This window comes from Cryptomeria japonica, chromosome 3, assembly GCF_030272615.1.
Source record: "Cryptomeria japonica chromosome 3, Sugi_1.0, whole genome shotgun sequence".
Classification (NCBI taxonomy): Eukaryota; Viridiplantae; Streptophyta; class Pinopsida; order Cupressales; family Cupressaceae; genus Cryptomeria; species Cryptomeria japonica.
In genome coordinates this window covers 65,305,431-65,319,387 of record NC_081407.1, presented here as the reverse complement: position 1 = coordinate 65,319,387, position 13,957 = coordinate 65,305,431, and the positions used below count along the sequence as shown (strand labels likewise).

The following is a 13,957-nucleotide window of genomic DNA, read 5'->3' as shown; positions in this document are numbered from 1 at the left end:
TGGCAAGTAAAGTTCCTTGAGCTTGGCCAAGTTTTTAGAACTTTGCAAATAATCATATCGTACAAGCTGCAAACATCCAACAATTCTGCCCCATATTGCGTGATACCTCCATTTTCATCTTGAGAGATTCTCTTTCTACTTTGATTCTCTTCCTCTACCAACCATAAAGGGTTGTCACTAGTGCCCTCTTCATCCCCAAGGCAAAGGGCCTACTTATTTGCTGTTCTAGCATTAAAGTCTCCAATTATAATAATTTCTCCTTTGTGGTAGTATGTTGATATGTCCTTTTTCAAGGCAGTATAAGGGTCTTCCTTGTCTAGTTTCTTCTTCTTATAAAAATTTGAACCATGTGGGGCAAAATAACATGCTGTAATAAAAATTATGAATCCTTTAACCTCTAATTTTGTCCATATGTATTGCTTATTTGGGTCTTCCTTTTCAACTTGTATGATTCTTTCCCACAATTCTCTCACCAAAATTGTTACTCCTCCGTGACTTTTTCCACTTTTGGTTATCTCATTCAAAACAGAAGCCTTCGTATAACCCTCAAAATCTGGAACCTCACATCCCTCATGTTCATGAGTTTCAATGAGGACAATTATGTCCTTACCCTCTGCTATGGGCCCTAAACCATGCCTTCTCCTCCAAGGGTGACCTCTGCAATTCCAGCTTACCATTGAGAGGTTTGCCTGGGGGGGGGGGGGGGGGCATTTTCCGATTTGCCATGTGTTTTTTTATAAATTAATGCACTGCCAAGAATCAAAGTCTGAAACTGTCAGAGTATACAGACACCTGCAGCCATCATACACAAGAATAATACCATATTGCCTCACTAAATTACCATGTCCAGCAGATGATATTTATTTCACCGAACAATAGCGCGGATAAAATATAATTGCTACTAATTAAGAAAATCACTGACTAGCTTTGACATCAATGAAAAAATATTCAACACAATATTCCTCGTCTTGTGACATGGTCTTCCAGTTCATACTTACATAAAATTTAGGTTTTTTAAAGATGCTCTTTGGAGAGAGAACAATCAGGCATATGTAGATGAACTACTCTACAAGAATTTATGAGGTCACTCACACCTAAAAAAATGTAATAGCCTGAAGAATCTTATTTGAAATTCTGAAAGGGTTTGCAATGCCTTGTTTACCTTCATATATGAGGAAGGATTCTAATGGGTTTTTGGTTAGTTGCGGTTTACCTGTCTATAATAAGAAACACAATATTTGCTATTAGATCAAGGGTTCTGATTAGGTCATGTTTCTTCGAAGTCATTTTAATAAGTGTTTTTGTGGCATTTTTTGTTTGAGTTTCAATTTAGTCAAATGTACACGTCTTCAAATGTGAAATGGAAGTTATTCACACAAATGTTTACACCCTGTTACATTGCCAATAGGTTTAAGTACATATCATCAGAGGTAAGGGAAATTTGTTTGTTTCTCTAGGTGATTACAAGCAGCATACGTAATTGTTATTGATTTTTCTCATATTGCTGTGCCAGAAAGAAGCAAAAATATTGTTTAAAAAGGTTATGCGCCTGAAGTCAAAGCCTCTGCTTCAAAGAAAACGACAGAGGGAAGGATTTCTAGGTCTGTTTGGTGCAAAAGTGGATCCTGTTGATCATTATACAAAGCAGCTGGATAATGTTGAAGAAAATCTCAGATTGGGTCAGTCGGAGTTGTACCAGAAAGGAAAGGTATGTGACAGTCCTCTTTGATCTATTAAATGATAAAATGTTGTTTCTGCTTTTGTCAACAAGAAACAGCTGTTGGTTATGTTTCTATGCACAAAAAGTTACTTTCATTTGCATTTTTAAATAAAATAGACACAGAATAAAACAAGATATGTTGTTTAAATTCCCCATTGGATGAATCTGGTGCAGCAATGATTGGTAAAACAAATCCTTCCTACAAAATTAGTGTCTGATAATAGTAATATGATAAAGTGTTTCTGCTCATGTTATCTGCTGGTTTATATAAATTGGAAGGGAAACAGAGGTCGATCAGGTTTGAAGACAGAATGCAAGGGATTAGGGTGGTTCTTAATAACTAAATGCAAAACAATATTGATATTTGAGCCTATATGTACACATACAGCCTTATGCTTTCTTATTAGAAATTTCAAGAGAGAAACTATGCTTTTCTTCTGGATGTCAGGTGTTGCTTCTATGTTAATAATGATGCATATGATTTTCTTAGTTTCTACCTTAGTTACCAGACTATTGTGATGATATCCTCTCATATGCCAATGCACTGTTTACAGGAGGTTCCTGCAGCATTTGTCTCTTTTAAATCTCGTTATGGAGCTGCAGTGGCATCAAAAATTCCACAGTCAACCAATCCACTTTTGTGGGTCACAGAACCAGCTCCTGAACCCCGTGATATTTATTGGCAATTTATTTCTGCACCTTTTCTCCAGCGATGGATCAGTAAATTTGTGGTCGTGGTTGCTGTGTTTTTCCTAACCATCCTTTTCCTGGTACCAGTCGCATTTGTACAGGGTCTTGCACAACTAGATGAGCTAGAAAAGTTTTTGCCATTCCTGAAAAAAGTTCTGACCATGTAAGTAAGAATGCCTGTATTAGTGTTTGCCAAAAGTGAGATTGCTAATTTAACTTGTCAATTGTTTTGTTTTTATTATTTTATAGTATCAGATGCATTAAATCTTCTATATGTATTTTTCTAGTCTTGTTATTAAAAAAAATTTACATTCTTTTTGAGCTGTATTTATGTCCCAATATTTTTGTCTATTCCTTGCAGTATTGTCACTTTATATTCAACTTTTGTCAGAGATTTTCATAATTTATACAAAGGAACCATCAAAGATTTGAAAAGAAGAGACATATGCTTTCTTCATTAGCTGATGACATATACTTTATTAACTTGCTAGATCTAAGGTGTTTAAAATACTATATTTTGGTTCTTCACATTAGTGACTCATACTATTAATGAGTAATATGTATGTGCCTCTAAGGAATTTCGTAGTTCTCTGTAAGACACCTTTCTGATGTCCATTTTTTCCCAAGGCACATGTGATTTATCACAATCTCACTTTTTGATCTCTGATACAAGTATTGAATGCATCATGTAATTCTTATTTCTTTTCATAACTACAAACAAATTATGTCAACATAAAAGAGAAGGAACAGAACTAACTAATTTCAGTTATAAATTTCTATAAAGGTGAGAAAAATTAACAGAAAAGTGTGTCATCGAAGAGTTTACTAGGTACAGGCAAGGGCATTATAGAATACAAATTACATATTACATGTAAATTTGGTCGTTAAACCTAAGCTAAGAATTGAATTCACGAATGAGTATGTCCATGTGATGGGTGAAGAGGACCAAATCAAATATGAGGAAATCATCATTTCTATTAAAGTATATTAAATATTAATGGTCAATTAGTGTAATGTCCCCGATTTTAGCCTTTTGGCTAAAAGGAGGTATAAGGAGAAATTAATTAAATTAATTTCTTATAAAGTCATTAAATAAATAAAAAATTAAAAAATGACTATATATTTAATTAATTTAATTAAAAAGTGACTTAAAATAAAATATTAAATTATAAAGTCACTTAAATAATAATAATAATAATAAAGTGTACCTACCCTCTTCTAGAAGGAATCTCATGATAGGTTATGAAAAAGATAAATAGAAGAGGGTGATTGATGTTCAGGCAGATTGTGTTAAGTTTATTTAAATTTTGTGATCAAGAGGCTAGAACAAATGAAGATATAGTCTGGAATTTACTTCGAACTGCAGTAGTGTGAATGGAACGGAAGCACAACACTTATTAATTTCGGTATTGTCCTCCTCCCATTGTATGCATGTTATATATGTGAATGAGAGGGTTCGTAGAGAAGAGATATGTCTTCCCACATGGGAAGACACATCTCTTCCCTACATACCACTCCTAATGTCACCGCACGTTAACAAACAATTTGCTTGCTTGACTGATCGCGATTTATTATAAATCATTTAACCCCAGCCCGTTAATATGAAGGGGTGTAACCGGTGGCATAAGATAACATTCCCAGCCCAATAACATGAAGGGGTGTAACCGGTGGCATAAGATAACATTTATTGTTTGTCGTATAAACTAACATGTTAACATGTAAGCATCGGAATTATGAAATTGTACGACCGACGTTACCAAAATTAACACTCCCTCTTTAGCTAGGGAGGACATATTTCATTTTTAGAAAAAAACATCACAATTCATCCATTGATTGTGAAGAGAAGAGATATCACACCATAGTGATACTATGGTTCAACAATGAATATCAAGTCTCATGATAGTCACCATAACTCATAGTTATCAAGTAAGGTATGTGCACTAGCATCAAGTCACATGATGCCTACCATACTGATAATGATTCATGGCATGCCCATAATATTCACCATGAAGATCTCTATCATAATTATGGTTTATTTAATGATACCAACCAACTGATATCTACCATAATGTCTCAGAGATATATACTATCATGACATGTCCACAGATATCAAGTTACATGATATCCATCAAGATAGATAAATTGATAATTGTAAAATCATCACCTTACAATATCAATTTGAAACAAGTGTTCATTATTGAAAAGTTGTCACCCTTCAATAATGTTCACAGGGGGCCCATGAAGTCATGGAGTCACACACATGACAAATGAAAGAGTTTACACATTAAACATCTTAAATATATTAGTATATCAAAATAAATGAGACTCTATCTCAAAATTAAATAACATTTCAACCATACCAAGTTTATCTCTAAAGTGTTCAATCTTGATCTTGGAGAGAGGCTTGGTAAGAATGTCTGCAATCTGATCACCTGTACTAATATAATTCAATCGGATCACATTCCTTTCCACCATATCTCGAACATAGTGATAAGGAATCTCAATGTGTTTAGACCTGTCATGAAATACTGGATTCGTTGAAAGATTGATGCAATTCTGATTGTCACAATAGATGACAGTAGGATTTAAGGGCTGACCAAACAGTCCTACAAGCAATTTCCGGAGCCATACTGCTTCTCTTGCTCCCATGGAGGCTGCAATGTATCCAGCTTCTGTAGAACTCTGAGCAACTGAAGATTGTTTTCTACATATCCATGAGATCATTCCTGATCCTAAACTAAAGAAACATCCTGATGTGCTTTTCCTGTCAACTATGCTTCCAGCCCAATCAAAATCAGTGAATCCATGTAGGTCAAGGTCTACATGTTTATATTTCAGACCAAAACCAATAGTTCCTCAAAGATATCTCAGAATATGCTTTGCAGCAACAAGATGTATTTCCCTAGGTTCACACATGCACTGACTTAGTGTATTAACAGCATTACATATATCAGGTCTTGTGTTTAGCAAATATATCAGAGATCCAATAATTTGTCTATAGAGGGTAGGATCGACAAACTCTGATTCTGCAGCTGCTTCCTTTAGCTTGTGCAGATTTGTCTCCATAGGTGTGGTCATGGATCTACAATCCATCATTCCAAATCTCGAGTATATCAATGGTGTATTTTCCTTGATTAAGGATTATACCATCTCCCTGCCACCAAACTTCCAATCCAAGGAAGTAGTGAAGAATTCCTAAATCCTTCATATCAAACTTAGAGGCTAATTCTTTCTTACACTGAGAAATATGATTATCCTCTCTTGTGATTAGTAGATCATCAACATAAAGAATAAGAATTAATAATTCACCATTGATTACTTTGTAGTAGAGATTTGGATTTGCTTCATTCTTGGAAAAACCTAATTCCAAGAGATAGTGATCAATTCTTTCATATCATGCTTTGTGGGCCTGTTTCAGTCCATATAGAGCTTTCTTTAATCTGCAGACATGTGATTCAGCCTTATGAATCACAAAACCTTCAGGTTGCTCCAAATAAACTTCTTCTTCAATCTTACCATTCAAAAAAGTAGTCTTAACATCCATTTGATGGACTTTACATCATTTAGATGCTGCAATAGCCAAAATTGTTCAGACAGAAGTGTATCTGGCAACAGGAGCAAATGTCTCTTCATAGTCAATACCTTCTTTCTGTGAGAAACCTCTAGCAACAAACCTTGCTTTGTGCTTCTCAATGCTGCCATTTGTTGCATGTTTGATTTTGAAGAGCAATTTAGAAGATACCACAGATTTGCCTTTAGGCCTAGGCACAATATCCCAGACATCATTTTTTAGAATTGACTAATACTCTTATGACATAGCATCTTTCCAAACTTGATGCTTGAGAGCATCTCCAACACAATGGTCTCACTCATCAAGGCAGCATAATTGGAAAATAGGTTAGGTCTCTTACTTTCTCTGAAGATCCCCTTTGGAGCAGCATAATTTTCAGCTTCTTTAAGCATCTTTTTAGCCCAAAGTGGTCTCTTCCTAGTTTCGGGATAATGTTCTTCCAAAGGTAAGTCTTGAACTTCATGTTCAGCGTTTTCAAGGGTCTCCCTCTGAATCTCAGGGGTGGGATCCTCATCCATGCTTGTAGGAGGATCTTGGTGTTCTAATTCATTAGAGCTTTTGGACCTCCTCAATGCAATGTCTTCTTCAAAGATGACATCTTTGCTTAGTTCAATTTGCCTTTGTCCAGGTATGTATACTCTGTAAGCCTTAGAGGTTTCACTGTACCCAACAAATACCTTATTCTTTCCAGAAGGTTCTAACTTTGATCTCTTTTCTTTGGGAACATGAATATAGATTGGACACCCAAAGATCGAGAGAAGACTTATGTCAGGTTTGTTATCATTAAAGGCTTCTTCAGGGGTTTTATTATCAAGAAGAGAATGAGGACATCTATTTTGAATGTACACAACTGTCCTAGATGCATCAGCCCAAAATGAGGTTTCTATATTTTGGTCGAACAACATAGCCCTAGAAGCTTCTACTATAGTCCTATTCTTTCTTTCAGCTACCCCATTTTGTTGTGGGTTATAAGGTATAGTTAACTCCCTCTCAATCCCAGTATTTATACAATAATCTTTAAAGATATCAAAAGTGTATTCCCCCCCATTGTCTATTCTTAAGGTTACGATTTTCTTACCTGTCATGTTTTCTGCAAGAGCTTTCAATTCCTTAAATTTAGAAAGAATTTCTTCAGACACTTTGTACCTCAGAAAATATATCCAAGTCTTCCTAGAATAATCATCTACAAATATTACATAATATAAAAATCCCCCTAAATAGGGTATAGACATGGGTCCACATAAATCAAAATAAACTAATTCTAGTACATTTCTGGATTTACAGTTGCTAGAATTGAAAGACCCTTTAGTATTCTTTCCCAAGGCACACCCCTTGCAAGGTCCTTCGGAACCTTGACTTAGCTTGGGTAAAGCAATCGCCATCTTCTCTATCTTAGGTAGGGCATGGAAACGAAGGTGCCCTAATCTTCTGTGCCAGAGTTCATTCGAATTTGGAGTCTCTTGAATCAAGGCTTGAGGTGAAGTGGCGCAAAGTTTGTAGAGGCTCCCATGTCTTACTCCAATGGTGTGGGCTTTCTTGATGGTGGAGTTCTTTGGCCAAGCAAGTACCTTTCCTTCCATAAAGGTTAATTTGTAACCCTTATCTTCAAGTGCAGAAACTGAGACAAGGTTTCTCTTTATACCAGGTACAAATAGAACTCCAGTCAGCTGTAGGGATATGCCTTTAGGTTGATATTGTAGGTTCCTATTCCCATAACTGGATAATTTGAGTCATCACCAATTGTCACTTCTTCATTTGAATTTTCCATAAGTGTATCTAGCTGCTCACAAAATCCAATGATGTGTCGAGATGCTCCGCTGTCAATCACCCATGTGTTGGAACTGGAGGTGACTTGACTAGAGAGGGCTGAGTAAAAGACTAGTCTCTCAGAATCACTCCCTTTCTTAACTTCTACCATTGAAGCTTGTTGCTTGATCTTGTCTGGGCACTTCATTGCATAGTGTTGTTGTGACCATTTCACACATCGCCCCATCAGGATTGGGACCCCCCTCTTCTTTTTTTGGTTTTGCTTTCTCTTAGCTAGGTTTTTCTCTGCTTGCTAGGTGTTTTGAGTGAGTTAGTGGTCGCCTGGGCTGGTTAGGTTAGGGTTTCCTTCAGAGAGCTCACCTAGGGTTTCTTTCAAAGCCAAATTTGACCTGGGCTTGGGAAAGTCATGTGTTGTCTTTCCTAAGCCCTGATGCTTATCTTAGAAGGATCTTGCCTTTCAGGAGATAGAAAATGTATAGATTGTGCAAAGAAGTTAAAGTTTTGAGTCAAGATAGGTTAGGGTTGTTGATTTTTTGGTCAAAGTCTTGTCTTCTGTCGAGTCGGAGTTGATTGAATGGAGCCAGTAAGAAAATATAGACCTGAATGACAAAAGGAAGACTCAAGGAGGTGAATTTAAGGCATGATGGATGGAAAAGGTAAGGAATTTGAGCATAAATGTGAATTTCACTCTTGACCCTTCCAAAGGGTCCAGAGCGAAATTTCACCAAGGACCCAAGATTTCACTTAAGTCAGTAAGTGGTTGAGAGAATGGGCAAGGATTTGGAAGGATATGCATCAAGGGTTGAGTCTAGGGCAAAGTGAAGTTAATTCCAAAATGAATCAAGCCTAGAATGAGAATTTCGCTCTTGACCCTTCCAAAGGGTCCAAAGCGAATTCCTCTGTAAGACACTCTACATTGCTCAAAGGCATGAACTAGCTCATTCCCAGGCATGAGTGAAGGCAAAACACTTATTTGGAATGAAGAAATGTGAAAGATGAAGTCGGGATTATAGCCTAAGGTGAATTGCGCTCCTAACCCTTCCAAAGGGTCTAGAGCGAAATTCATGTAAAACCCTATTTTTTACAAAATATTGAGCTAGATGTCAACTTGAAGAGAAAATTCACATGATCATGATGAAAGGAATCCTAACAAAGTATGTCCAAGGCATGAGAAGGAGAAAAGAAGTGTGAAATCAACCCAAAACTAGAATTTCGGTCCTGACCCTTCCAAAGGGTCCAAAGTGAAATTCTCCCTAGACACTATTTTCTCCCTTGTTTGGGCCAACATCCTTGTTCCTTGGACATGGTGGGGGTAGATTGATATGTTCTTGCCTCAGGAAGTGATTGAAAGCATTGAGAAATGAAGATTTTGACCTAAGACATGGATTTCTCTCCTGACCCTTCCAAAGGGTCCAAAGCAAAATCCACTTTTCGTCCACTTTGCTCTTTGATATGACCAAGTTTGTTGACTTCAGAGGCATGATGGAAAGATTTGATTCATATTTGTCTTTGAGAGGAGGTTTGAGGTGATGAAGTGGTGGAAATCAACCTAGAAGGAGAATTTCGCTCCTAACCCTTCCAAAGGGTCCAGAGCGAAATCCTCAATTTGACCTTCCTTTTTGCCTTAAGCACTAGGAGGACCTTGTTTTTAGCTAAGTAGATGGCAAATTCACTTGAATGGGGCAAAAGGAGCTTAAATTTGATCAAGTTTGAAGGAGGATTGGATGAAGAAAGTGTGAAACCAACCAAGAACATGGATGTCGCTCCTAACCCTTCCAAAGGGTCCAGAGCGAAAATCCCCATAGACCTCCTTTTCTTCCTTGTTTAGACCAAGTTCTTAGTTTCTAAGGCATGTTGGAAAGTGGATTGACATGTTTTTGCCTTAGGGAGTGACTAAAAGTGAAGGAGTGAAGGATTTTAGCCTAAATTAGAAATTTTGCTCCTGACCCTTCCAAAGGGTCCAGAGCGAAATTTCCAAAATCTGCCTTTTTCTCTCAATTTTGTGTCAAGCCAAGTATGGATCAGGGTGAATTAAGATTGAAGATGTCCTTAAACATGGCTTTGATTTGCTTGTGATCACCAAATGTGAAGGAATTGAGCAAAAAGTAGAATTTCGCTCCTGACCCTTCCAAAGGGTCCAGAGCGAAATTCTTGAGAACACCTATTTCCCCTTCAAAAAAAGTCAATTTCTTGGTTTTTATGGCCTGGATAGGAATGGAGTGATATGTCCTTGCCCTTTTGAGGTGGGTTGAAGTGGAAAAATGAAGAAATAAGCTCAAGAACATGGATTTCGCTCCTGACCCTTCCAAAGGGTCCAGAGCGAAAATCCCAAAGATATTCTTTCTTCCAACTTTTGTGTCAAGACAAACCTTGATCAAGGTGAAATAAGTTTGGAGATACCCCTAGGCATGCCCTTGAATGGATTGTGGCCACCAAAAATGAAGATTTTGAGCCAAAACAAGAATTTCGCTCTTGACCCTTCCAAAGGGTCCAGAGCGAAATCCTCAATAGGTCCTGTCCTTGGCCATGGTTTTGAGCGAATTTCCTCTTTCAGGCCTTTTTTGGGGTCAAACAAGTGTTGTCTTCATGAGAGAGGGATCCAAATGTGAGAGTCAAGGTAGAACAAAGTGAGAAGAATGGAGCTAAGTAAGAGAAAACAAGCAAAGAATGAATTTCGCTCCTGACCCTTCCAAAGGGTCTAGAGTAAAATTCCTCAAACCACCTATTTTCTCCTTGTGTGAAGCCAAAACATTGATTCCTATGGTGTGTTTGAAGGTAGAGTGATATATTTTTGCCTTGCAAGATGAATTAAAGTGAAGGAAATGAAGGATCAAGTCTAAAACTTGTATTTCGCTCCTGACCCTTCCAAAGGGTCCAGAGCGAAATTCTCAACATATCCTTTTTCTTCCAAATTTGTGTTAAGCCAAAAGTTGATGAAGGTGAATTGGACTTAAAGATTGCCATAGGCATGTATTTGAATGGGTTATGAGTTCAAAGGGTAAGGATTTTGAGCTAAAGAATGAATTTCGCTCCTGACCCTTGCAAAGGTCCAGAGTGAAATTCTCAAGATCACCTAATTTGCTCATGATGGAGGCTAAGGTAGGGATTCCTAGGCGTTGGTGGAAAGAAGTCTAGTATATGCTTGCCTTGGAAAGTAATTTGGAGTAAAAAAATGATGCAATTTGGACCTAATCACAAAAATCGCTCTTGACCCTTCCAAAGGGTCGAGGGCGAAGTCCTTTGAAATCCACATTTTTCACGTTGTTTGAAGGCAAATTGCAAGTTCATAATGGCAAGAACATTAAAGGTTAAGGATCAAGATGGTGAAAGGATGAAAAAATGGAGAAAAGTGGCAAACATTAAAGAAACTTCAATATCTCCTAGACTTGCCTATGCCTCTTCAAGAGATTCACAAGCAAATTCACACTCAAGACACATCTTTCCTCTCCTAAATTGCTAATCAAACCTCATTTGGATAAATAATGCAAATCCGCCTTGATTAAACACTTGTCAAATAGGCTAAATTGATCTTTGAGCCTTAAAATTCAAAAAATTCACTCTTTGCCGCCCAATTATATTTTTTTTTAAGCCTTATTGCTAGGTCAGCCACCTTGGAGATGAATTTTTTAAAATTATATTTGGTTATTTAAGAGGTCGGCCTCTTAGGAAAAGGATGAAGGCGCCATATAAAGGTAAGTAAGTTTGACAAGCATTAATTATTCATTCATATTTTCTTCCTAAGCGAATTTGAGGAGCAGAAGTGGAAGAGCAGATTGCAGCAGGTGTAGACAAATTTTTTGATCTAGAAAGGCTGATCAAGGCCCTGAATTTGCAAAAGCAAACCTGAGGTGCACACCTGAAACTTTTGAAACCCTTTGAATATCACTTGAAAGGAAGGCGAATCCAGCAGCAATCTTCATTTTTTTATCCATCTTTTCAGTTTGATAATTAGAAATCAAGGACCAGGTATGTACAATCTGATTTTGAAGATGTATTGAAGGTCTGATTTAAATTTATATGTAAATCTTCTATAGGTTAGGTCTTCAATAATCTAGTTTGATTTCTAGGTGATGTCAATTTGAAAATTCATAATTTTAAGGGGGTATCATTCTATTTTCAAATTAAGGATCAATTGATTCTTTAAGAAATCTCAAATCACCTATCTAGGATACTATACCTAAACCTAACTTAATCCTTTTTGTAGGTAGCAAATGACGACCCCCAAGGCAAGTGGATCCACTACCCGGCAGGCTCTCATTAAAGAAGATCAAAAGAATGACGATTTGGAGACAAGGACCGTGTTCAAATGGAGCAGTATTGACGACACCAACTTAGGGAACTTCAATATGAAGAAGGTTCTAGAAGCACTCTACATCGGCAAGCCATCACCCATAGTTAAGAAGATAATTGAGAGTGGCATCATCAAGGCTGCAGGCTTCCCTCCCGCAGTCAGATGTCATGAGCTAATGATCGAATGTGCCAGACACTATGATTCACATTCAAGGACAATCGTAGCCAAGGATGGAACTATCCTCTCCTATCTTTCAAAAGAAGCTATAAGTGAAGCTTTTCATCTTCCGGAGCCGAGAGATATGATCTACAAGAGTTTAGAAGGAGCCAAGTCTGTCTACGAAGATGACCCTGATACCTGTCTGAACTTCATCAATAAGAATCGGTTACTCAAGAGTAGGCCTCGCTTGAATAAGATACCTAATACGCCTCACAAAATTGATTTCCAAGAGGAATTCAGAGACTTGATAACCTTGCTCAATCGGGTTATAGGTGCCTCTCAAGCCTTCTTTTTCGACAAGTGGATGTTCTTCTTTATTCAAGTGATCGTCCAAGGGAAAGGAATGTTCAATTGGGCCAAAATTATTAGCAACAACCCAGATGTGCAGTTGAGGAGGCTAGTCCCTACTAAGTTATTCCACATGAGTTCATATGTTATATATTCTTTAGTCAGAAGTTTTGAGTATGCAGGGCTAGCACACAAAGGAGTTGTTGGGAGAGGGACAAGAGAGATAAGAGTATGTGATTCTTATGCTCAATTGCATCATCCGCCTAAGAATTACTACAAGCTAGTCAATGACACATTCACAATGTATATCACTAAGACGTTGCAAGGAGGGATTCACCAATGACTATCTCCAAAAGCACAGGAGTTCGTGAAGAAATATGGTGCATGGTTCATTCAATTTCCAAAATTTACCTACATCAGGGTCCATGGATGTCCTTCGCCTCCTTATATGTTGCCAAGATATCCTATGGATAGAATAATATTACTTGAAGTGACTAGACAGTTGGCGGCTTGTGCTAAAGCATCAAGACATAAGCATGGGAATTGTATCCCCATACCTATTTCACTGGGGAATTCAATTGAAGTGTGTCCTAATTCTCAAGCAGCCGAAGATGCAGAAAAGGAACTATCTTTGTATTCATTCACATCCTTTGCCTCGAGAGAGAATTTTGATCCTCATGGTCATATGGAAGAGACAGTTGGGAAGAAGTACAGACATGTTTTTCAAGTAGAAGACTTTTGGATGAATGTTCAGGATGATGTGGAGGTGAAAAGAAAGATGCATTCTAGATTACCCTTGGATCTTATCAGGAAATGTAAAGTTTATAGAGTAGCCAATCAAGCACAAGACAATGGTAGATATCTCCAATCATCCTATGAGAAGGAAGACAAAGAAGTGAAGATAGATTGGAATGAGCAAGAAGTTGCAGACCTGAGAGCATTGATGGACCCAATTTTGAATTGCACTCGCAGATGGGTGGACGTCCAGCATCAAAAATTGAAGGAGCAGAATATAGCCATGACATTCAGCCTAGAAGCAAGAACAAAAGGAGAAGCAAGTGTGAGTGAGAATACTTCTCATTCCAAGGGGTCAAAGAGAAAGGAAGGACCTGAGAAGAAAGAACCATCCAAGAAGAAACAAAAGGTGAACCCTGATCGTCCATCAAGTACTTCTTCTAGACATGAAAAGGAGATAAGTCAAGGAGAGATAGTATATGAAGTTGATGAGTCTATGGAATCCATAGTGCAGAATGATAAACAAGGCAAAGGACGAACACCTCAACACTCATCAAGTCAGCCTCTTCCTCTCCAAGTTGGTGCTAATGAGCAACAAGAAGAAAAGAATGATGATGAAGCAACATCTCCTTTAAGAGCTGAGGGGCCTTTGCCTGAGGAAATACAAGTAAGAGAG

At 37.6% G+C, this 13,957-nt stretch overlaps 1 protein-coding gene across 1 annotated transcript in view; it reads left to right on the top strand.

Moving 5' to 3' along the window:
- Positions 1–13,957, top strand: part of LOC131032552 (CSC1-like protein HYP1) — a 326,093-nt gene that overhangs the window by 185,677 nt on the left and 126,459 nt on the right. Inside the window, exons 5-6 of the mRNA XM_057963567.2 lie at positions 1,514–1,708; positions 2,275–2,573. Coding sequence (XP_057819550.2) covers positions 1,514–1,708; positions 2,275–2,573 — 494 coding nt within the window. The remainder of the gene's footprint in view (positions 1–1,513; positions 1,709–2,274; positions 2,574–13,957) is intronic.